The 22,727-nt window shown below is 48.8% G+C and overlaps 1 protein-coding gene across 7 annotated transcripts in view; it reads left to right on the top strand.

The window, feature by feature from the left end:
• The first annotated feature begins 4,463 nt into the window (after window positions 1-4,463).
• The window catches only part of USP46 (ubiquitin specific peptidase 46), a 100,864-nt gene continuing 82,600 nt past the window's right edge, over window positions 4,464-22,727 (top strand). For 3 of the 7 annotated variants that reach the window (XM_036333802.1, XM_036333788.1, XM_036333780.1), the window contains exons 1-2: window positions 4,464-4,659; window positions 7,666-7,695. In XM_036333802.1, coding sequence (XP_036189695.1) covers window positions 4,624-4,659; window positions 7,666-7,695 — 66 coding nt within the window. In that variant the 5' untranslated portion in view covers window positions 4,464-4,623. Of the gene's footprint in view, window positions 4,660-7,202; window positions 7,457-7,665; window positions 7,696-22,727 lie in introns of those variants that run through there. The other 4 variants (XM_036333800.1, XM_036333789.1, XM_036333787.1 and 1 more) reach the window with 3 other exon arrangements.

Raw genomic sequence — 22,727 nt, 5'->3', positions numbered from 1 at the left:
ATTATAATACCATTGTCTTCCTCATAGGGTTGTCAGGATGATTAAATGCATTTGAAAGCCTTGCTCAAGAATTGAATGTTGCTACTATTAGTATTTCTTTCTTGATGTCTTAGCTGTGTGTGATACATTTGACTATTCACTCCATCTTGAAATACTGCGAAATACATCTTGGCCTTTGTGATGTTTCCTTGCTTCATGAGCTCTGCATTGTTCTTTGGCTCCTCATCTTCCACCTTATCCTTGCATGGTGGAACTCTTCATGACTATCCCCTTGTCAATTCTCATTCTATACACTCTCCGTAGGCAATTTCATCCATAAACGCATGCCCTCCATTGTCTTCTCTATCTTACTTACGCTTAGATTTATCACCAGACATTTCTTTTGAGCCCCAGACTTATACTCGATACAAGTATTCAGGTGCTTCATGTTAATCTCAACACCTCTGAAACCAAACTCACTTCTTTCCAAACACCTACACTGACTGTGCTCCTTCAGGATTCCCTATTGTAAAAAAAAAAAAAAAAAAAAAAAAAAAAAAAAAAAGACATTCTTTTTCATTCCAGTCACAACCTTGGGACTTATCTTTGACTCACTCTTGTCCCTCATCCCAGTCAATCACCACATTCAGCTGACTACCTCCAAAAGAAAGTCTTCAATTTGTCTTTGCCTCCTCCTCCTCTTCCATCTGCTCCTCCCCTTCCTCCTCTTTCTTTGTGTTCTTTTTTTTCATTGCCACTCCTTACTTAAAACGTAGGCTACTGCCCTAACCAGTTTGGCTCAGTGGATAGAGCGTCAGCCTGCGGACTAAAGGATCCCAGGTTCAATTCTGGTCAAGGGCATGTACCTTGGTTGTGGGCACATCCCCAGTAGAGGGTGTACAGGCTGGGCTGAGGGACCACCTCCCAGCGCATGAATGTCATGCACTGGACCTCTAGTTTATAAATATAAGGTCTATGAAGGGAAGATGAATGGTTCTATAAGAACACATAACAAGGGCATCTCATCTTGTTTTGCATCATTGGAAGGCTGAGCGGTGTTAACTAAGCAGAGAGAGGAAGTAGGAGGGAGCCAGACAGAAAACTGGTAACAACACAGGGGAGAGTATGAAACCACTGGGATATGGGAGTTCATTGGTTGTGGTGGTGGTAGGGGAGAACAACCTGGAAAGGCTTCATGGAAGAGACAGATCTGGAGGAAGAAGAATTCTCTCTCCCCATCGCCCCCCCTCCCTACCCCCCCCACCCCACCCCCCGCCCCAAGATTGGTTTAGTGAGTAGAGAGGAAAAGGAAACATCATGAATTTGGAATGAACTAATGAATTCTGGGGGACAGGGACACTGGTTATTAGGATTCTTTCAGTTGTGAATAACAGACACTCAATTTGAACTGGCCAAAGAAAAAGACGCTAAAGACTCCAGAATATAGATCCAGCGGCAAGTGGATCCATTCCATTCTTCAGCTTCATTTTTCTATGTTGGCTTCATGCTCAGGCAGTGGAAATATGGTAGCTCTGGATTTTATCCAATCAGCTCAGCAGACTCAGGAAGGGGTATACTTCCTTGCCCAAAAAACCCAGGTCTGACTCTCATTGCCTCAACTTGGATCATGTGCCTTACTCTGGAGCCAGGGGGCAGAGTCAAGCGCACCTGAACTTTAGGGTCTGAGAATGAGAGCGGGTAAGTTCCCCAAAGCAGAATCTGGGAGGCAGGCAGGGAAACACAGAGAACGCCACCACAGTGGTTGGCTGGAGCAGTGCTCCTCACGTTTAATATGCACAATCTCATTGGCAGGTCTGACATGGGAACATCTGCACTTCCAACAGGCTCCCTGGTGAGGCCAATGCTGCTGGTTCATGGGGCACCTTTGGGTGGCACACTACCTGGAGTGACTGCCTCCCTCAAATTCATTTAGGCTGTTTAGTGCTAGCCTACAGTCCATCCTCCCATTTCCCTACTTTCCCGGGTCTAACTGTATATTTTCACACCAGCTAGTTCCTATACATGAAAAATACTTTTCCTCTAAGCTCTCTCATTAGCTTGGCAACATTTTCATGATTTTACCTCTTATCTCTTGCAAATAATGTTTCCTTACTGAGTAAAGCTAAAGTTATGATAATTCTTCAACTGATGCCTTTTCCAATTTGCATCTGTGAATACCAACCTGGTAGTAGTCTAAAAATGTATTTAATTATTCATAAGCCTGACAAGATCTGCTGTGTTCAATTGATTTGTTGTGTATGTAATTCACTGCCCGAGTTTCAATCTGGATGTTGGTCTACATCGAACACTTCAGTTTTAGGCTCTATGCAAGCCGTGGGCAAACTACGGCCTGAGGGCCGGATCCGGCCTGTTTGAAATGAATAAAACTAAAAAAAAAAAAAGACCGTACCCTTTTATGTAATGATGTTTACTTTGAATTTCTATTAGTTCACACAAACACTCCACCCATGCTTTTGTTCCGGCCCTCCGGTTCAGTTTAAGAACCCATTGTGGCCCTCGAGTCAAAAAGTTTGCCCACCCCTGCTCTATGCTGTTAAAAAAGGATCCTTTTAAGTTGCTGATCTGCTGCTCAGTAATTCAATGATGCTCAGTTTTCATCATGCCAATGGTGTTTCAGTCCTGTGGACTTTGCGATCACTGCCGGCAGAAATACTGAACCCTATTATGGCACAAAACTTCCATTTCATTTAAGGCTTTGGGTTAATGCCTTCATGGTGGGATGTCTATGAAATTGAGTCCCAGGGCTTGAGGGTTCGCCTTGAGGATGCTCCTGAACTGGTTTTGTGACTTTTCTCAAGTCTTTAAGCCTTTCTAGGCCTCAGTTACCCAACTGGCCATTGTTTGGGTGTTTTGCCGTTTCTCCTTTTCAAGGTGTCAGCCAGGTTATGGCACCAGCTTCCTTGGTAATATCTGGGTAACATGATCCAGCCTTATTTTACTGACCTGCAAAAGGTGATAATTGCTTCTATTACCCGAGTTAGATGGTGGTGGTGGAAGATCATGAAAGAACATCATGACTAACAATAAGATATCAAAGTTAGCAATCACCACAATAGGGATCTGTTTGGAAATAAGACGTGGGCAGAATGGCTTACCATAAGCGGGAATTTGCTTCTTAAATCCATTAAAATGTATGGAGCCAATATGACCCCACACAACTCGAGTCAGCAGTTGTCTTTAATTTCCAACCAGGTCCTTGGACTATTAGCAATCAATGGTTCTCAAATCTTGGGTGTATAACATGAAATAGTTAGCGGAGAATGGGAAGTGTGATATTTTCCCTTGGTTAGATATTAATTTCTCTTCTAACTCAATTGTCATTAAATGTATTGGCTTAAGAATGACCACGTGTTTTGTGTTTTCACTTGTGCAACTTTCCTGTTGAAAACACCGAGTTGCTACCTTGTATGCGGCATCGTTTCACACGTTTGAAAACGGGCTCCTACACTTCCCGTGAACATCTCTGCGAAGTGGTGCAGGTTTGCTCTTTGAGCCAGAAGCCACGACCTTCTGTGCAGGAAATGTGTCGAAGCCAGCACAGCACCAGCCTCAGCACCTAAAGAATGACGCCCGGTGTGTTTTTCTTTGAGATGCGTGCATTTGGTCCTCCTTTTCGGATTCTCATGGCTCCTGAGACAGCCCCTACTCCTCGCCCAGAACCGAGACTCGTCCTTTGTACCGCTCGTATCACCCGTGGCCTGAGCGCTCGCCCCGGCCTCCGCCCAGACCCAGACCGCTCTCCCCGCCCAGCGCCCGGCACCCGGCGGCCCGCGCTGGCCGGACTTGCGGACACGCCCGAGTCCGGACCCCATTTACTCCTCGGGCCCCCGCCGGTGCCATCTGGCCGCAGCCCCGGGAAAAAGTAAACGTTGGCCTTAGTCACCCCTACCCCTCCGCGTTCTCTGCTGGCCACAACATACAGACCCAGGGTCACTGGGGGACGCGGGGCAGGAAAGAAAAAGTGAGACAGAAAAGGCCCCTCGGCGGCGTCGGTGCCCGGGATCGGGGTGCAACCCCCCAGCCCCAGCCTCACCCCGCCGACGGGCGGAGGTGCGGCCCTTCCGCGGGGCGGTGCCCAGCGCCCGGCGCCGTCCCCGGGTCCCCAACGGCGCCAAGGGCCCCGAGGAGGCCGCCGCCGTCGCATCTGGGTCTGCCCGGGGAACCCGCGCGGTGCGGTGGCCGCAGCCGCGGGCCTGCCCCCGCGTTTCAGCCCAAATAGCGAAGCAGGAAAGAAAAAGGCCGAGCACGGGGCCGCGGCGCGGGCGGAGGGGGGCCGCGGGGCCGAGCCTGAGCCGGGCGCACGACGGGGGCGCGGGGCGCGGGCAGCACGCAGCGCTCGGGCCGCCCTTCCTCCCGCGCCGCCGCCCGCGGCCCAGCTCCCCGGCTCCGCCAATCCCCGCCCCGCGCCGTCCCTCCGCCCCCCGCGGCCCCGCCCCCGCCCCCGCCCCCGCCCTCCCGCCTCCCCGCTCCCGGCCTCCTCGCAGCCAAACTGAAAGCCGGACCCAGGCCGCCTCCCGCCGCCGCCGCCGCCGCCGCCTGGCCTCCCTGCAGCGCTCCACCATGGACAGTCCTGTTTTCCCCTTGTAAAGATGGCGGTGCGGGGTCGCTGCAACCTTTAGACTCATGACTGTCCGAAACATCGCCTCCATCTGTAATATGGTGAGTGGCCGCCGCCGCCGGGGGGTCGCGCCCGAGGCGCGGGCGGCGAAGAAAGGGAAACCCGAGCCGCTCGCTCGCCCGGCGGCGGGTGGGGGTGGGGGCGGGGGCGAGGGCGGCGGGTCCGCGGCGCCGCTGGAAGTTGCTGGCCCCGGGCTGGGCGGGCCGGCCGCGGCCCCCGGAGCCTCTGGGGAGGGGTCCCCAGCTCCCCGCCGCCCTCTCTGCCCGGGGACCTGGGCGCCCGCCGGCCCCCGGCCGCGCCGGTGCCTCCGCCCGCGGGTGGCGGTGGAATTGGCTGGGGGGCAGGCCGAACCCGGACGTCCCGGGGGAAGGGTTTGGGGGGCAAGCGGATGGGGGGTTGGGGGGGGCGCTACTCATCCTGCCCTTGAGGCAGAAGAAGCCCTCCCGGCCTCCCCGAACGCCCTCATCTCATTTCGAGTTCACTCCTGAAACTGTATTTAACATTCACTTTGCAAAGGCAAGCGGCGTATCTGGAGACATGTATGTCGTCAGTGTCATAAAGCTGTGAAAAAGTGCCAAATTGTGCTTAGAGAAGTGAACTTCACCTGGTTGGAGACAGCAGCGTCGTTTGTGTTGGGCGCCTCAGTGTCCCCGTCTGTGAAAGAGGCACAGGGTGGTCTGCATGATGGGCAGTGACGTCGAAGGCCTGTGGCGGCGGGACTGGCCGTGCGGGTGGAGGTCTCCGGGGTTCTCCGGCCTGATGCACTGCGGACCCGTGGAGGCTGGTGGGCGTGGACGCAGCAAGGGGACATCCCTAGGCTCCCTGGTGTGGTGGTTGGTGACTTTAACTTGGGTTTCTCCCGTTGCTTTCCCTTGCTTTTCAGTTTCTGCAGGAGCAGCTTCTAGCCCTTGGGTCCTCAGGGTGCACCCTGCTGCCCCCCCCCCCCCCCACACACACACACAGACACACTTGGGTGCACAGTTTGCTCGCTGGAGTAAGACATTGCCCTCCTGTGCAGGGTGAGAGAGTGTGTGCCTTGCCTTCCTCCTACAGGGTATCCCCCCCCCCCCCCCCCCTCCACACACACCACGATCAAAGCTGGAACCCGTGGTCTTTTAATGCCAGGTTGGGGGAAACCTCCCTTGTAGCTGGTAGTACAGGCCCCTACAGGGAATCTGAGGAGGCTGGATGGAGAAGTCTGGAGGTAAGGTGATCTGGCTGCCCTTCCCCCATCACACAGCCTTTTAAATCTTCTGTCCCACATTTCGTTGCAAGATTAACACATGGCAAAGGAGCATTAAGGAGCCATGTGGCAGCTCAGGAGTGGAATTGAGACCCGCTGGTGCTGGCTTCAGTTTTCAGCACTGTTGGATGTGGGCACTGCCCTGGTCAGCAGAACAAATGCCGGGGCTTCCCGGGGTGATGGCTGCCAGGGGATGGGCGCAGGGCCCGTTGGAGGAGGTGGGTGGCTCCTGGAGCATCTCAGTGTCCTCTCCTTTCCTTCCTTCTTCACGCAGAGACGGCCTCCCGCTCCTTCCCGTCGAGTGGCATTAGTGTTGCTCGGTGCAGTGAAGAGGTGATGCCAGTCCGCCCAGTGTCTCTCTAGGCCAAGCTGAGCTCCGAGGGGACCTTTGAAACCAGAGCAGCTGACCAGTACTCTTCTTTCAGGCTTGCTGGGGTGGCCTCAGGCCTACGGGGCAGCGAGGTGCAGTCCCAGCCCTGGGTGGTACACCTGTCCTGCTTGTGTGTGGGGACACCTCTCTGAACTAAAGCAGCTCGGGAACTTGAGAGCTAGTGTGTCCCAAGAGGAAGCCAGCCTCCAGCTTTTTTTTTTCCACCCTCAGCGCAGCTGAGGCTTCTTGGCACTCCGGGGCGGAATGTCACTACCTGTTTCCAGTGAAACTTGGCCAGGGAGGCGGGCTGCAGGTAGGGCATGAAAGGAGCAGGCTAGAGCTGTGTCTGGAGAGGTGACAACCTCATGTGGAATCTTTAAAGAGGCGCCACATTCGGGGTCACCGCCCCGGTGAGGTGAGGAACCAGTACTTCGTAAGTTGGGAGTTGTATGTTCCTCTTTGGACACCGTTGTCTTGAGCAAGCAATGAAGAGCTTGTGCTCTCAAGTTAGACTTCCTGGGTTCAAGGCCTGGACCTCACACAATCTAGCTTTTTGTCCGTGAACAGGTTGCGCTTTGTCTTTCCTTATCTAGAGAAATGGGACGATAGTGGTGCCCACTTCCTAGGAGAGTGGTCAGCAAACTGCGGCTCGCGAGCCACAGGCGGCTCTTTGGCCCCTTGAGTGTGGCTCTTCCACAAAATACCACGTGCGGGCGCACATGTACAGTGCGATTGAAACTTCATGGCCCATGTGCAGAAGTTGGTATTTTGTGGAAGAGCCACACTCAAGGGGCCAAAGAGCCACCTGTGGCTTGCGAGCCGCAGTTTGCTGACCACTGTCTAGGACAGTGATGGCGAACCTGACACACGTGTCAGAGGTGACACGTGAACTCATTTTTATGGTTGATTTTTCTTTGTTCAATGGCATATAAATATCAAAAATATAAGTCTTTGTTTTACTATGGTTGCAAAGATCAAAAAATTTCTATATGTGACCCGGCACCAGAGTTAAGTTAGGGTTTTTCAAAATGCTGACACGCAGAGCTCAAAAGGTTCGCCATCACTGGTCTAGGATGTTGTATTGAGTGAATTAGTAGGCCGAGTACATAGAGGTGAGGTACTCAGTGAGTGCCAGCTCTCGTCCGTATCGCCTCATGTCACCTTCAGGTGCTCAAAGGACAAAGGAAATGATGCCTTCTTGGACCTGATGGAAGAAGCCACTAATGTAAACAGCTCACGTGTTCATTTATGTAAACCAAGCCGAATGGCAGTATAGGAGGGCTGGGATGGGGATCCTTAACCCCGCCCCTTATAAAAGGCTGCTCGGGTCACCCTGTCCCTCCCAGCCTCACTTCCCACAGGAGAAGGCTTGGTGCTGAGGAGACGGCTGTCTCCGCCTGATCTGACATACATTTTCATTGGACTCCTCTTTAGATTCTGCACGCGATGATGAATTGCTTCCAGGTAGGTCTTCTGGGGGTCTCCCCTCACTGTTCGGCTTCTCTCTGGGGCTCCTATTGGTCCTTCCTTCTCCTAACCCTATTTGGTGGGAACTGGCTGGAGTAAAGGTAGAGAGAGCAAGTGAGGATTGCCTTTTTAAACACGGTGATGTTTTTCCAGAAAGGGTGTTAAACAGTGTCATCCTTCTAGGTAGGACTTGAACAAACCAAGACCTACCATTGAAAAGTGGATTTGTTTTGTCACCAGACAAGAAAGGACCCAGCAGAGCAGAAACAAAACGTACCAAATCCTTCATGTGATTGAGAAATAAACACACCCCCCCCCTTTTTTTTTTCTTCTCCTCCAACTTCTTGTGCCAGTTTTAGATATAGGGGCCTTGGGAAATATTCACATCCCTCCTCTGTCCCCATCCCCACTGAAGTCTTATTGTGCACTGGAAATTTAATGCTGGTTCCCATTTGTTTTAATTTCACTTCCATGTGAATTCCTGCCATAATGATTCTTTTAAAACAATATATGTTTTATTGATTTTTTACAGAGAGGGATAGAGAGTTAGAAACATCGGTGAGAGAGAAACATTGATCAGCTGCCTCCTGCACAGTCCCTACTGGGGATGTGCCCGCAACCAACGTACATGCCCTTGGCCAGAATCGAACCTGGGACCCTTGAGTGTGCAGGCTGACGCTCTATCCACTGAGCCAAACCGGTTAGGGCCCATAATGATTCTTGATCAACTTGCTCAGGGCTTGTCAAAGCTTAGCCACACAGCGTGTCTGGGTCACAGATAATAAAGCTTGTTTGGCTGGTGTGTTGTAATTTTAAAAATGCACTAGCTGCTACCAAGTATGAGGAAACCTCCCTTGTTGATAATCCTCTGATTTTTGTCCGGACCAATGGACCTAACTTCCTATGTATTCTCTGGCCCTACAAATGGAAGGCTTTTGTTTTGGGTATGTTTTCTGTTTGAAGAACTTGAGGAATTTTCTAAAGAGGAAGCATTTATTAGGAGAAAACAAAAGTGCCCTCTAGAAATTCGACTTGGACTGATGCAAACTGGTCTAAATCACCTCATCTTAATTTTACTTGTGAATGGTGCTGTGAGACGCGCCACAGAGGAAATGTCATGTGGAAAGGAGATTACATTTCTGTTTCCATAAATGGCCATTTGCTGAGGACCTGCTGGGTCAGTGTTGGCGCGTACTGGGTGCAGGCGCTAAATAAATGAAGGAGGTGAGTTCTTATCTCCAAGGAGCTCAGAAGTTTCTTATCTTGTGGGTATAACATTGATAAAGATGAAAATTTTAGTGTGTCCACGCAGAAAGGTTGAACAAAATCTCAGCGGCACTACAGTGGAAAGACTGATGAACACAGTAGAATTTTTTTTAGTATATTTGCATTTGAGCAAAGTTTGACTATTTTTTATGTGAAGATGTGGGGTTGGGGCACCGTCCCCTGTCACACTCAAGGCAGGGTCGATGGGGAGGTTGCGGCGCGACCCCCTGTCACGCACAGAGCAGGGCCCATCAGGGGGGTTGGGGCTCCGTACCCTGTCACGCACAGAGCAGGGCCCATCAGGGGGTTGGGGCTCCGTATCCTGTCATGCACAGAGCAGGGCCCATCAGGGGGTTGGGGCTCCGTACCCTGTCATGCACAGAGCAGGGCCCATCAGGGGGGTTGGGGCTCCGTACCCTGTCATGCACAGAGCAGGGCCAATCAGGGGGTTGGGGAGCTCCCTCCTGTCACGCACAGAGCAGGGCCCATCGGGGTTGAGGAGCTCCCCCCTGTCACTCACAGAGTAGGTCCGATAGGGGAGTTGGGGCACCGTCCCCTGTCACACACAGAGCAGGGCGGATCAGTGGGTTGGGGCGCCGCCCTCTATCACCCACAGAGCAGAGCCAATCAGGGGATTGGGGCACCGCCACTCTCACACTCAGGGCAGGGCCGATGGGGAGGTTATGGCTCTACCCCGTCACACACAGAGCAGGGCCCAGGGGGACGGGGGGTTGGGGTGCCGCACCCTGTCACACACAGAGCAGGGCTGATCAGGGTGTTTGGGCGCTGCCCCTGTCATGCTGATCCCAGTGCCGGGAGGCCTCTCGGCTCCTCTGATCCCGATGCTGGGAGGTATATTACCCTTTTACTATATAGGGTAGAGGCCTGGTGCATGGGTGGGGCTGGCTGGTTTGCCCTGAAGGGTGTCCTGGATCAGGGTGGGGGTCTCCACTGGGGTGCCTGGCCAGCCTGGGTGAGGGGATGATGGCTGTTTGCAGCTGGTCACACCCCCTTCAGGGTGGGGGTCCCCACTGGGGTGCCTGGCCAGTCTGGGTGAGGGGCTGAGGGCTGTTTTCAGTCTGGGGGTGACTGAACTCCCAAACGCTCCTTTTTTCCTTTTTTTTTTATTCTGGGCCAGCTTTAGCTTGAGGCTTGGCTCCAGCTCTTAGGCCTCCGCTCCTGAAAGTAGGTTTCTGGCCTTTGCATACAATGTTGCAAATCTGCTGGCTGAAGTCCTGCGGTATTTGTTACAATGTTTTAAACTGCCGCTCTGAGGCCTGCAGCCGAAGGTGGGAACGTTGGTTTCCTCAGTCACTGAGGCAACCAAGCCTCATGTTAGTTTCAAGTTGCCTGGCTGCCAGCCGCCATCTTGGCTGACAGTTAATTTGCATATCTCGCTGATTAGCCAATGAAAAGGGTAGCGGTCGTATGTCAATTACCATGTTTCTCTTTTATTAGTGTAGATGAGCACTTCGGTTGACAGTGTCTTGTGTGTGCCCTTTTAGAGCGATGAACAGTTTTGAACTCGTCTCCCTGTGCATGTGTTTAGAGGTTCTCTGTGGTCTCTACCTAAAAGGGAAATGGCTGGGTCAAAGGAGCTGGGCATCTTTGCCCCTGACATACTGCCAGCTTGCTCTCCGAAGCAGTTGTGCCAATTTGCATTGCACCCAGCAGCGGTGGGGAGTTCCAGTTGCTCCACAGGCTTACAGACACGCCCGGCGTGGTCAGACTTGAGGTTTTGCCAGTCTCATGGGTGTGAAATGGTATCTTCGTGATTTAAAATGTGCACTTTCCTGTTGACAAGTGAGGCTGAACATCTTATATGTGTTTGTGGCGCTGGGGTTGTTTTTAATCCAGAGGCTTTGGAGCAGTTTTCCAGGGTTTGTAAGTGAGGGTTGCAGGGGTGGTTTTGTGTGAAAATAGGGAAAAGGGTGATGAAGGGGAAGATCAGGAAGACAAAAAAACAACAACAAAACAGTCAAGGAAGATAGGGACAGAGCAGAAGATACAGGTGGGGGATGACAAGATGAAACAGGTGAGTCCTTGTAGCAAAAAGACTATCGACTAGAACAATGTTTCTCAACCTGTGGGTCGCGACCCCTTTGGGGGTCAAACGACCCTTTCACAGGGGTCGCCTAAGACCATCGAAAAACACATATAATTACATATATTTTTTTTTATAATTACATATTGTTTTTGTGATTAATCACTATGCTTTAATTATGTTCAATTTGTAACAATGAAATTGGGGGTCACCACAACATGAGGAACTGTATTAAAGGGTCGCGGCATTGGGAAGGTTGAGAACCACTGGACTAGAAGATACCGTGAGCCTTGAGAGTAAATTCCAGATACATTACTACCCTGGCCAGGCCTCTCAGTTCAAGTCGCGTGTTTTCACGTGTTGCTTCATTGAAGTTGGCGTTGGTGAAAATCATGTCTAGGGCCTTTTCCAGGGAGAACAACAGGAAGGCTGGACTTGTGGAGTTTTCCTGTTCACCCAGTTGCCTTTTGAAGTCCTGTTAGAAAGGCAGTGTGGGATTATGTTCTTCCTCCAGGACATTGTGTGTCCGTCAGGTGAGGTGGTACACTGTGCCGGAAACCAGCTCTTATCAGGATCTGATTGAGGTACTTGTGGAATTACTGTCTCAAATATTTAGAAAACAGTCCCCGCACTTTATTTTGATTTTTTAGAGAATGACAGATGCCATCTTATTGAACACAGGCATGTATGGTTTTAAAAATACGAGTGACAGTAGCTTTAAAAATATATTATACTTCAGTGGTTTTTTTTGGTGTACCAAGGAATTGTGCCCACATGCATTCTCTCCTTAAAAATTAAGACTCTGGCCAAGCTGGTTTGGCTCAGTGGATAGAGTGTCGGCCTGCGGACTGAAGGGTCCTGGGTTTGATTCCAGTCAAAGGCACATGCCTGGGTTGTGGGCTCGATCCCCAGTTAGGGGCGTGCAGGAGGCAGCCAATCAATGATTCTCATCATTGATGTTTCCATCTGTCTCTCTCTCTCCCTTCCTCTCTGAAATCAATAAAACATATTAAAAAAATAAATTCAGACTCTGGGTGTCTGTCCCTGGCACCCACGAAGAAGCCTTGGGATGTGCATTCTAACGTAAGTATTCCCTTCTCCCCACTCCCTCCTCATTCTCTTGCAGGTGAGCTGACAGCTACATTTTGAGAAATAATTGCTTTCCCTGGGTAATAACCTTGGCCTCTGAAAAACATATTGCGTGTAGGAATTATCTGCCATGTTCAAGTTTTTTTAAGTTTATGTAAAATTTTTAAGGTAGTAAACTTTCAAGAGCTATAGATCATTGCCATTCTGTAGATGTGTTTCTTGATATTACATAGCCAGGTTTTTACTACTTTCTGCTCCTAGAATAGGGATTCCCAACCCTGGCTATATGTCATGTCACATGAGAAACTTTTAAAAGAAACTTATAAAAAAACCGTAAAGTCTTAATACCCAAAGAGTATGGGAAAAACGAATGTATTTTAATATATTTATATTCAAATACCTACCCTTCGGATTTAACAGATATTAAAATTTAGTCATACTCGGTTGAGATTTTTCTTAGGCATAAAATCTTTTAAACAATCTCTAACCACCCCTGTCTCTTTCCTCTCCTTTCCTCCAGAACTAACCATTTTCCTGAAGTTGGTATGTTTACTCTGCATGTCTTTATAGTTCATATTTGAGTCCATAAGCAGTATGTCAGGGTTTGTGTGTAAATACATGCAATCTTTTGCAGCTTTTTCACTCAACAATTATATTTGAAATTATCTTGACACATATAGTTCTAGTATATTCATGCTCACTGCTCGGTAGCCACATTCTTTGACGTGATGATGGGTTACTTATTCATCACCTTATTTAGGGACAGTTGGGTGGGTTCCATAATATTCTCTCTGGAAACAGTGCCACAGTGAATGCTGCTGTTTCTGCCTTCCTTACGCATGTGCCTTCATTCCTCCGGGACATAGTCCTGGAAGCGGAAGTGCTGTTCCCAGATGTGCCTCTCGGCATTTCTATTAGGTATTGCCAGGCGGCTCCCCAGAGTGGTTGCCACTCAGCTTTTTTGATATGAAGCTCCTAGGGCCCCAATCCCAGAGTTTCTGAGTGTACGTGGGTGTAGGTCGGTCTGGGTGGATTTTTCAGGCACTTGCCCTTTTTTTTGTAAATTGCCGAAGTTTATTCTGATGAGCAGGCAAGGTTGAGAAACCTGTGCTAGACTGGCAGCTAACTCCACAGGCAGGAGCTGGATCGATCTTATTCGCTGTCGATTTCCAGCATTCAGCATAGTGCCTGGCACATGTGTGGTGGATGCTCAGTAAATAATTCTTGGATAATGACGGAAGAGGGGTAGCTCGTAGAAGGGAAGAATTGCCGAAATTTCAGGAAAGCAGGGCCCAGGAATCGCCTGGGATCTTGTTAAAATGCAGATTCGGTTCAGTAGGTCTGCAGTGGGACTTGGCATTTCTAGCCCCCTCTCTGGTGACCAGATGGTCCTGGTGTGGGGAGCACACTCACAGCAGCACAGCCCTAGGGAATGAGGAAAACAACGTCCTTCTTCCTCCGGCTCTCGGCTCTCGAGAGGAGGAGTTGGGGGTTTGGGACCTCAGGGCTGGTAAATCTCGGGTGTGTCCCCTCATTTCTTTACAACAGAGAGGCAGAGGATGAGCTACCTTCCTCACAGCTCTTTGTGGAGAATCTCAGGAGGTCCTGCCGCCAGAAGCATTCTGTGAGCGGTGATGCCCTCCCGCATGTTACCTTTCAGTTATTCTCATTTTGCCCGTGAATTAATATTTTCCAAAGCACAGAGCTGTTGGTATCGTAGGATCCAGTGGAATTCTGCGTTTATCTTAGCCTGCTGTCCACATTCAGTGGGCGTTGGGCAGGAGCAGAGGCAAAGGCACCAGATGGGGTGGTCTGACTGTGGTGCTGGGGAAATGGGGTTCCGTCTCCCTGTTTCTGTGGTGTGGGGGCATCGGGCTTAGAGAGGTCCACAGCTCTCTCCTGGTCAGCTCTGCACTGGAGCAGGTCAGGATAGGATCGTAGAGAGACGCTCCGATTTATTCCCCAAGTGAGGCACTTCCTAAGTGAGAGGGGGTGGGTGCTCAAAATAACGATTCGGTACTAATTGCTATGATTTACCCTCTCAGAGACTCGGTTTCTCATCCATAGCCTGTAGGTGATGAGAGAACGTACCTCTCTGAGGGGTTGCAAGACTTAAATGGAATCATTTATGTCTAGTGCTTAGCCCAGTGCCCGGCCATTTTATTACTGTTTTATTCTAGAGCTCCTCTTTTTTCCACCAGCAAAGGAATCTGAATGATGTCATTGGAAAGAACCCTGAACTGGGGACCCAGTTCCATCCTGACCCTGATACTTTGTGGCGTTTGGGACCCTGGGCAGTTGACTTAGGCCTCTCTGGGTCTATAGGATGCTAAGAACTGTTCCTCTGGTGAGCAGTGCTGAGAAGATGAGCAGGCGGGCACCTTGTAATCTAGCTTCCAATCAAAGACCAGACCAGGGAGGGAAAGTGCTGGAGTGGACAGAAGGAGGAAGAAGCTGTGATTTCCAACTGAGAGGTCTCGGAAGACACGGCTCTGGTGGGAGGCACGGCGCTGGGGAAGGCACGGCGCTGGTGGTGTGTGGCAAAGCTTTTGTATTCACTCAGGATACAATGTTTTCCCTTTTCCTGATAATGAGGGCACATCATATAGTAAAAGATTTTTAGCCCTGACTGGTTTGGCTCAGTGGATAGAGCGTCGGCCTACGGACTGAAGGGTCCCAGGTTCGATTCTGGTCAAGGGCATGTACCTTGGTTGCGGGCACATCCCCAGTAGGGGGTGTGCGGGAGGCAGCTGATCAGTGTTTCTCTCTCATCGATGATTCTACTTGTCTATCCCTCTCCCTTCCTCTCTGTAAAAAAATCAAAATATATATTAAAAAAAGATTTTTAGTCATCTAATAAGCGAATAACATACCCTTTTTAAAATTTGGTATATACAGTTAGGTATTTCTACTGAGAAATACACAAAGTAGCTAAGCTCAGTTTCTATCTTTATTTTTTTCAATTACAGTTTATATTCAATATTATTTTGTATTAATGTCAGGCGTGCAGCATAGTGGTTAGACAGTCGTGTATTTTGCAGCGTGATCTCCCGATACTTTCAGTATCTACCTGGTGCCGTACGTACTGACTGTATTTCTTTTTTTTTTTTTTTTTTTAAATTAATTTTTTTGGTTTTTTTTTTTTTAAGGGAGGATGGGAGAGGGATAGAGAGTTAGAAACATCAATGAGAGAGAAACATCGACCAGCTGCCTCCTGCACACCTCCTACTGGGGATGTGCCCGCAACCAAGATACATGCCCTTGACGGGAATCGAACCTGGGACCTTTCAGTCCGCAGGCCGACGCTCCATCCACTGAGCCAAACCGGTTAGGGCCTGACTGTATTTCTTATGCTGTCTTTTACCGTCCATGGGACTGTCTTGCAACCATAATTTGTACTTCTTAATCCTTTCCTTTTCACCCAGTCCCCCACCCCTCCTCCTTTCTGGCAACTGTCAGCCTTTTCTCTGTCTATGAGTCTGTTTCAATGTTGTTTGTTCATTTATGTTGTTTTTTAGATTCCACATATAAGTGAACTCATGATATTTGTCTTTCTCCAACTGACTTATTTTATTAGCATAATGCCCTCTAGGTCCATTCATGCTGTTGCAAATCAGTTTTATTTTTGTGAATAAAAATTTAAAGTTTTTGAAAATGTCATATGAGTTCACATGGTAGAAATTTAAAATTGTGTAAAAGGATGTATGTTGAAACTATGCCCACTATCCAATTCTTGTCTCTGGCATCAGTCAATATTTGCAGTGTCTTCTGTTTCCACTCAATGGCGTATGCATGTACCAGCATATTTGTTTATATTTCTCTCCTAGTTTTTTTTTTTTTTTTTTGAAAGAGAGAGAGAGAAACATCGATGTGAGAGAGACACATTGATTGGTTGCCTCCCGCATGCTCCCCTATCAGGGCTGGGGATTGAACCTGCAACTCAGGTACGTGCCCTTGACCAGGAATTGAACCCAGGACCCTTCGGTGTGCAGGCTGACGCTCTAACCACTTAGCACACTGGCCAGTTTTTGAAAACAGAACACTGACAGCATATTCTGATCTGTCCATATCTGTCCCTCGCTTTTTGTATCTTAGAGGTGGGTCTGTGCTAGCATGTGAAGAGCCTCCTCATTCGTTTTTTATAGCTGCAGAGTATTCAGTTGCTCTAATGTATTGAATTCACTTAACCAGCCCCCCCCCCCCCCCCCAATGGGCACCACGGTAGTTTTCCAGTCCTTGGTTTTTTACAAACAAGGCTGCAGGGAACAACTTTGTCCATACATCATTTCACGGGTGTGGGGGGATGCCTGTCAGCTGACTTCCTAGACATGGCTTTCCATTTGTAACTGGTGGGTTGTGCCCATTGCCCTCCCTCCGCCGTATGTGTGACTTGTTGCCCACAGCCTTGCCAAGCAGTCAGCTCTCCAGGACCCTTTTGGTCTTTGCCAGGCAGGGGGAAATGGTATCTTCGTGTATTTTTTAGTTTGTGTTTCTCTTCCTAGGAGTGAGTTTGAGCAGCTTATTCACACGTGTAAGAAACAAGCTCAATTTCATTTAACTGCTTTGCTGTTGGCAATTATTTTCCAAGTCTGTAGGGAAGGACCCGTTTTATTTTTATTTTCAATCTGTTGTAGACTGATATTTCTGTAAACTACAATAAAAAAGCATTATGAGCAAAGTGGAATAAAAACCCCAACGATACATAAAACACAAGCCCCAATTTTTTATTACTAATCTCAACAGATACAAAATTATTCATTATACATGCTTTCAGTTTCTGAGTGTAGCTGTAGCTCACGGTGGAGTGGTAACACGGAGTGAGACTGCTGTGCAGAACTTGCCCCATCTCTTTTCCCTCGTTGCCACCCCGCTTGGGGATGGGAGCAGAGAGCGCAGAATTTTATGTTTTGTATTTTGCAATCAGTACATGACAGGATGTTTTTGTTACATTGGAGTAAAAGATCCCCGATGGTGCAGAGGGCTTGGTTCCCAAGGGGAGGGCTGTCCCATAAGCACCTTTGGGCAGTTCTCCCATCCGTGAGGCGGGGACACTGGTGTCCTGGTTTTTTGCGATGAAGACCTTGAGCTTGACCTAGAGAGAGAGGGTTGAGGAAGGAATGCTTGGCATACCCTATTAGTCAGCTTGGCAGAGTTGGCCTCTGACTTGGGGCTTTGCCAGGATCCTGTGCCACCCATGCTGCTTCTCCGGGAAGTGACGGGGAGGGTAACGTAGGTGCTTACGAGACCTGTCATCAAGGTGGCCGCATGGTGCCTTCGCAGAACATGGGATTGGGAATGAGGTTCTTGTTGTAGCTCACCGAGTGCGGTGAGCGGCCGTCACTATTTTTTCCTCCTCCACCTTCAGCTGGAAGACAGAGACAGACCCAGGGCCGTTGGTCCTGCTTTTGAGTTGAAATTTGATCTTTGCATGGGAACTGGGTTACACTGCCTCGAGACACGCGGAGAGTTGTTTTACAAGCCAGAGTCCAGCTGCTCTGTACTGTCCCTTCCTTATGACTTGGGATCACTCTGTGTCCCAGGGTCATCTGTCTTCATTAACAGATGTTTTTGCTTCTGTGTTATGATCATTTAATGAAGTCATGTCGAGGTCCTTTGCAGAGTTATTTCTCCCCACCCACTATCTAGATGGCATGGAAATGACATGCTATCATGGCGCAGAATGAAAAGGCTCGTTACCGCCTTCTTGTGGATGCCTGGCTCTCGTGGAAGCCGGAAAAGGAAGGGGAGGCGATGAGCCCGCTGGAAGCAGGAAATGGGTTGTAGTGTAATGGTATTAAGATTGCGGGCTCACAACTGACCTCTGCTTCATACTGATACTTGACCTTGGCGAGTTACTTCACCTCTGTTAACCTTCTTTCTTTCACCTGTGAGATGGGGCTACTGAGTCCCTGTTGGTGATTTACGGGAGGGAGAGTGGGCCTGGGTGACATGTCTGCAGCCTAAGCAGGACGACATTCATAGCCACTCCGAGGGTGGCGCGCATGGTGGTTGGCTAACGTGTGCCTGCCGGCAGCCCAGGAGGACATGCTGAGAAACAGCTGGCTCTCTGCCCAGTCGCTACATCTGCAGCTGAGGAATTACTAAAAATATGAATGAGAAGATCATCTCGCCTGGCCGTGGTCAGGAGCTCAGGCTCTGGAACAGAATGGCCGAGCATGGAGACCTGGCCCGGCCTTTACAGCCAGAATGAGCCTTGGCAGGCTCCCTCCAGTTCATGAGTAAACAGGAATAGCAAGTGTCATCAACCTTGGGTTAGTGCACGAGATTAAATGAACATATAGATGTGAGGGTCTCTTGAACCAGGAGCACATACTACCTACCCTTCCCACTTCCCAGGTTTCTTCATCACTAAACTTACTAAATGCCTTTCACATGCCAGGTCGTCTGCTAGATCTTGGCAAGCCAGTCAGAGGGAATCCCTGCCCTCACCAAGCTTTGCTCTAGTGTAGGGTTGGCTAGCTTTTGCTAAATGGCTAGATGGTACATATTTTAGGCTTTGTGAGCCGTAAACACTCACTTCTGCTATTGTATTGTGAAAATGGCTAAAATAAGTAAATGAATGATAGTGGCCGTGTTCCAATAAATCTTTATTTACAGAAACAGTCGGTGGGCCAGATTTGTCCCATAGACTCATCTGCCAACCCATGGTCCAGCAGGAAGACAGATGTTGAATAATCACAAGTAAGTGTGGGGTTACAAATGATGATTAAGTGCTATGAAGCTACCCATAGGATTCTGTGAGAGGGAAGGGTCAGGGAAGATAGCTTTGAAGAAGTGACATTGAAACCAAATGATGATGAGGCGGGGCAGGAGGAGGAGAGGAGAGGGGGGAGCCCTGTGAAGGGCCAGAGAACTGGCCGCATTAGGTCTGAGCCAAGAGGCTCAGAATTGCAACCTGCATTTCTGTCTTAGAGACACAATAGGTATTTTACAGCTGTCTTTGGATAAAAACACAATGGTGCTCTGGCCAGGTGCCTCGGTTGGAGTGTTGTCTTGTACACCAAAAGGTTGTGGGTTCGATCCCCGGTTAGGGTGGGTACGGGAGCAATGGATCGATGTTTCTCTCTCTCTCTCTCTCTCTCTCTCTCTTCCTTTTTCTGAAATCAGTAAAAAAAAATCCTCAGATGAGGATTAAAAAAACACACACACACAACAAACCAAACTAACCAAACAAATGAAAACATAGTGGTAATTTTTTCCCTGATAGATAATTCATGCCAGTTCTCTACCCCCCCCCCCCCCCCCCAATAATCCCAGCACTGAGATGAGCTGTGTTAATATATTAACACATTTTGTTCAGCATACTGATGATAGGCTCCTTTTCTCTCTGCCCATTGTTTTTATCATAATTTATACATGTCAGAAGTTAGGGCAGCAAGATTGCATGTTCGTTATTCCATTATCCTGTATAACAGGGGTCCTCAAACTACGGCCCGTGGGCCACATGCAAATACAAATATTGTATTTGTTCCCGTTTTGTTTTTTTACTTCAAAATAAGATATGTGCAGTATGCATAGGAATTTGTTCATAGTTTTTTATTAAAAGTATAGTCCGGCCCTCCAGTGGTCTGAGGGACAGTGAACTGGCCTCCTGTTTAAAAAGTTTGAGGACCCCTGCTATATAATAATATGCAAATGGACGAAACTGCAGAATGACTGGCTGAATGACCAGTCGCTATGATGTGCACTGACCACCAGGGGGCAGACGCTCAGTGCAGGTGCGGCCTGCGGGCCCCAGACCAGCCAAGGCAGTGCGAGTGCCCCCCCCCCCCCCCCCCCCCCGTTGCCCCGCAGAGGGAGGCGGCCAGCGGCGGTGGCAGTGGGCGGGGCTGGTGAGCGGGCAGTGCCAGGCTGGTCAAGGCGGGTGTAGGCAGGGGTCCCCAATCACCCTGCCAGTTGCCCCATAGATCGGCCCTGATCACCGGCCAGGCCTGTGGACCCTACCCATGCACGATTTCGTGCACCGGGCCTCTAGTTAGGTATAAAATGATTTACTTTTTAGAGCTCATGTCTACTTGATGCTGTTTTCTCTTTCTGGTTTTTTAAACAGTATGTTATTCTCTTTTTCTATCTGGCTCGCTAGACAAAGATCTGTAGTTCTTGAAACTATTTTGAAAAAGAAATTCGTTTTCGCCGAAACCGGCTTGGCTCAGTGGATAGAGCGTTGGCCTGCGGACTGAAAGGTCCCAGGTTCGATTCCGGTGAAGGGCATGTACCTGGGTTGCGGCCACATCCCCGGTAGGAGATGTGCAGGAGGCAGCTGATCGATGTTACTCTCTCGTCGATGTTTCTAACTCTCTATCTCTCTCCCTTCCTCTCTGTAAAAAATCAATAAAATATATTTAAAAAAAAAGAAAAAAGAAATTCGTTTTCCTGTTTTCCTCTTGTGTTTCTCCTGACGTCCAACCTCAGTTTTACGATTCCTTTCACCAGGTCGCAGTATTCTGAGGAGATTGTATAGAAAAGGACATGTGTGTTCCCCATTCTAGAGTGTTTTGAGGCATGCCTCAGCGGTAGGGGTCACCTGTAAAGTTGTGAGCCCTTTGAGTTCATCAGTTCTTCCGTCCTGCAGTTCTGTGGCTCCAGTCCCGCCTCCTTGGGAGTCTGTGGTGGAGAGGTTGGGAGCACACACGCTGGAGGCACTGTGTGAGTGCAAACCCACTCCTACTGCCTGAGAGCTGTGTGAACTTAGAGTTACGTGCCCTCCTCGTGTCTCAGTTTTCTTATCTTTAAAGTGAGGAAAAGAATGGCATCCACCTCATAGGATGATTCTGAGGATGAGCATGAATAAAACACACATCAAGTCTTAGAGCAGTGGCTGGACACAGTAAATGCTATTTATGGATTATCTATTATTATTATTGCTAATTACATCTGGGAAACTAGTGTCTGTAATTCCTCTGTAACTGTCCTGAATTCAGGCCAGTGGCTTCTGACTCATCCTGAGTTCGTGGCCTGCATCAGTTCATCTTTGCTTTACTTTCTCTGTAAGGCCGCAGGAGTGAACTTTTGTTACCAGAAGGCTGGGAGAGAAACATCAATGATGAAGGAGAATCATTGAGCGGCCGCCTCCTGCATGGCTCATACTGAGGATTGAGCCCGCAACCCAGACATATGCTCTGGCCAGGAATTAAGCAGTGACCTCCTGGTTCATTGGTCCATGCTCAACCACAGATTTCTTTTTTTTTTTTAATCTGTGAAATGATCTCCAAGGACCCCTCCTGGCCTCTGGGTTTGGTTTGGGCTCCCCATATGATGACAGTGTTGTCCTTGGTTTTAATAGACCTTGCAGTGCCATTGTCCTGATCATATCCTCCCTCTGTCTCACTTTTTCACTCCCAAGGAAGACATTCTAACATCTTTTTTTCATACATTGCTTTTAGAATTGCTTTATCCTGGCCAGGTGGCTCAGTTGGTTGGAGTGTCGTCTGTACACCAAAAGGTTGCGGGTTTGATAACCTAGGTTTCAAGTTCGATCCCCATTTGGGCCTGTGCAGGAGGCAACTGATCAATGTTTCTCTGTCTCTCTCTTTTTTCCTTTCTAAAATCAACAAAAACATATCCTCGGGTGAGGGTAAAAACATTGCTTTAGGAAGAAATGCCTTTCTTTTTTTTTTTTTTTTTAATATATTTTTTATTGATTAAGATATTACATATGTGTCCTTGTCCCCACGTTACCCTCTACCCCCCACCCCCCCCACCCCCGCTCATGCCCTCACCCCCCCGTTGTCCATGCCCATTGGTTAGGCCTATATGCTTGCATATAAGTCCTTTGGTTGATCTTTCCCCCTTACCCCCACCCTCCCCTACCTTCCCTCCAAGTCCCGACAGTCCAATCAATGCCTCTCCGTCTCTGGATCAGTCCTTGTTCATCAGCTTATGTTGTTCATTATATTCCACAAATGAGTGAGATCCTGTGGTATTTATCCGCTCTCAAGTTCCATCCATGCTGTGGCAAATGGTAAGAGTTCCTTTTTCTTCTTCCTCTTCTTAAAGAATACCTTTCAGCATTTCATATAATGCTGGTTTGGTGGTGATGAACTCCTTTAGCTTTTTCTTATCCGTGAAGCTCTTTATCTGACCTTCTATTCTGAATGATAGCTTTGCTGGATAAAGTAATCTTGGTTGCAGGTTCTTGCTATTCATCACTTTGAATATTTCTTGCCAGTCTCTTCTGGCCTGCATGGTTTCTGTTGAGAAATCAGCTGACAGTCGTATGGGTACTCCCTTGTAGGTAACTGACTGTCTTTCTCTTGCTGCTTTTAAGATTCTCTCTTTATCTTTTGCTCTTGGCATTTTAATTATGATGTGTCTTGGTGTGGTCCTCCTTGGATTCCTTTTGTTTGGGGTTCTCTGCGCTTCCTGGACTTGTAAGTCTATTTCTTTCACCAGGTAGGGGAAGTTTTCTGTCATTATTTCTTCAAAAAGGTTTTCAATATCTTGCCCTCTCTCTCCTTCTGGTACCCCTATCATTCTGATGTTGGTACGCTTGAAGTTGTCCCAGAGGTTCCTTACACTATCTTCATATTTTTGGAATCTCTTTTCTTTTTTCTTTTTCGGTTGGGTATTTTTTGTTTCTTTGTATTTCAAATCTTTGACTTGATTCTTG

Source organism: Myotis myotis, unplaced genomic scaffold, assembly GCF_014108235.1.
Source record: "Myotis myotis isolate mMyoMyo1 unplaced genomic scaffold, mMyoMyo1.p scaffold_m19_p_1, whole genome shotgun sequence".
Lineage (NCBI taxonomy): Eukaryota > Metazoa > Chordata > Mammalia > Chiroptera > Vespertilionidae > Myotis > Myotis myotis.
The sequence above is the reverse complement of the archived record's forward strand: the minus strand, read 5'-3'. Positions and strand labels throughout refer to the sequence as shown.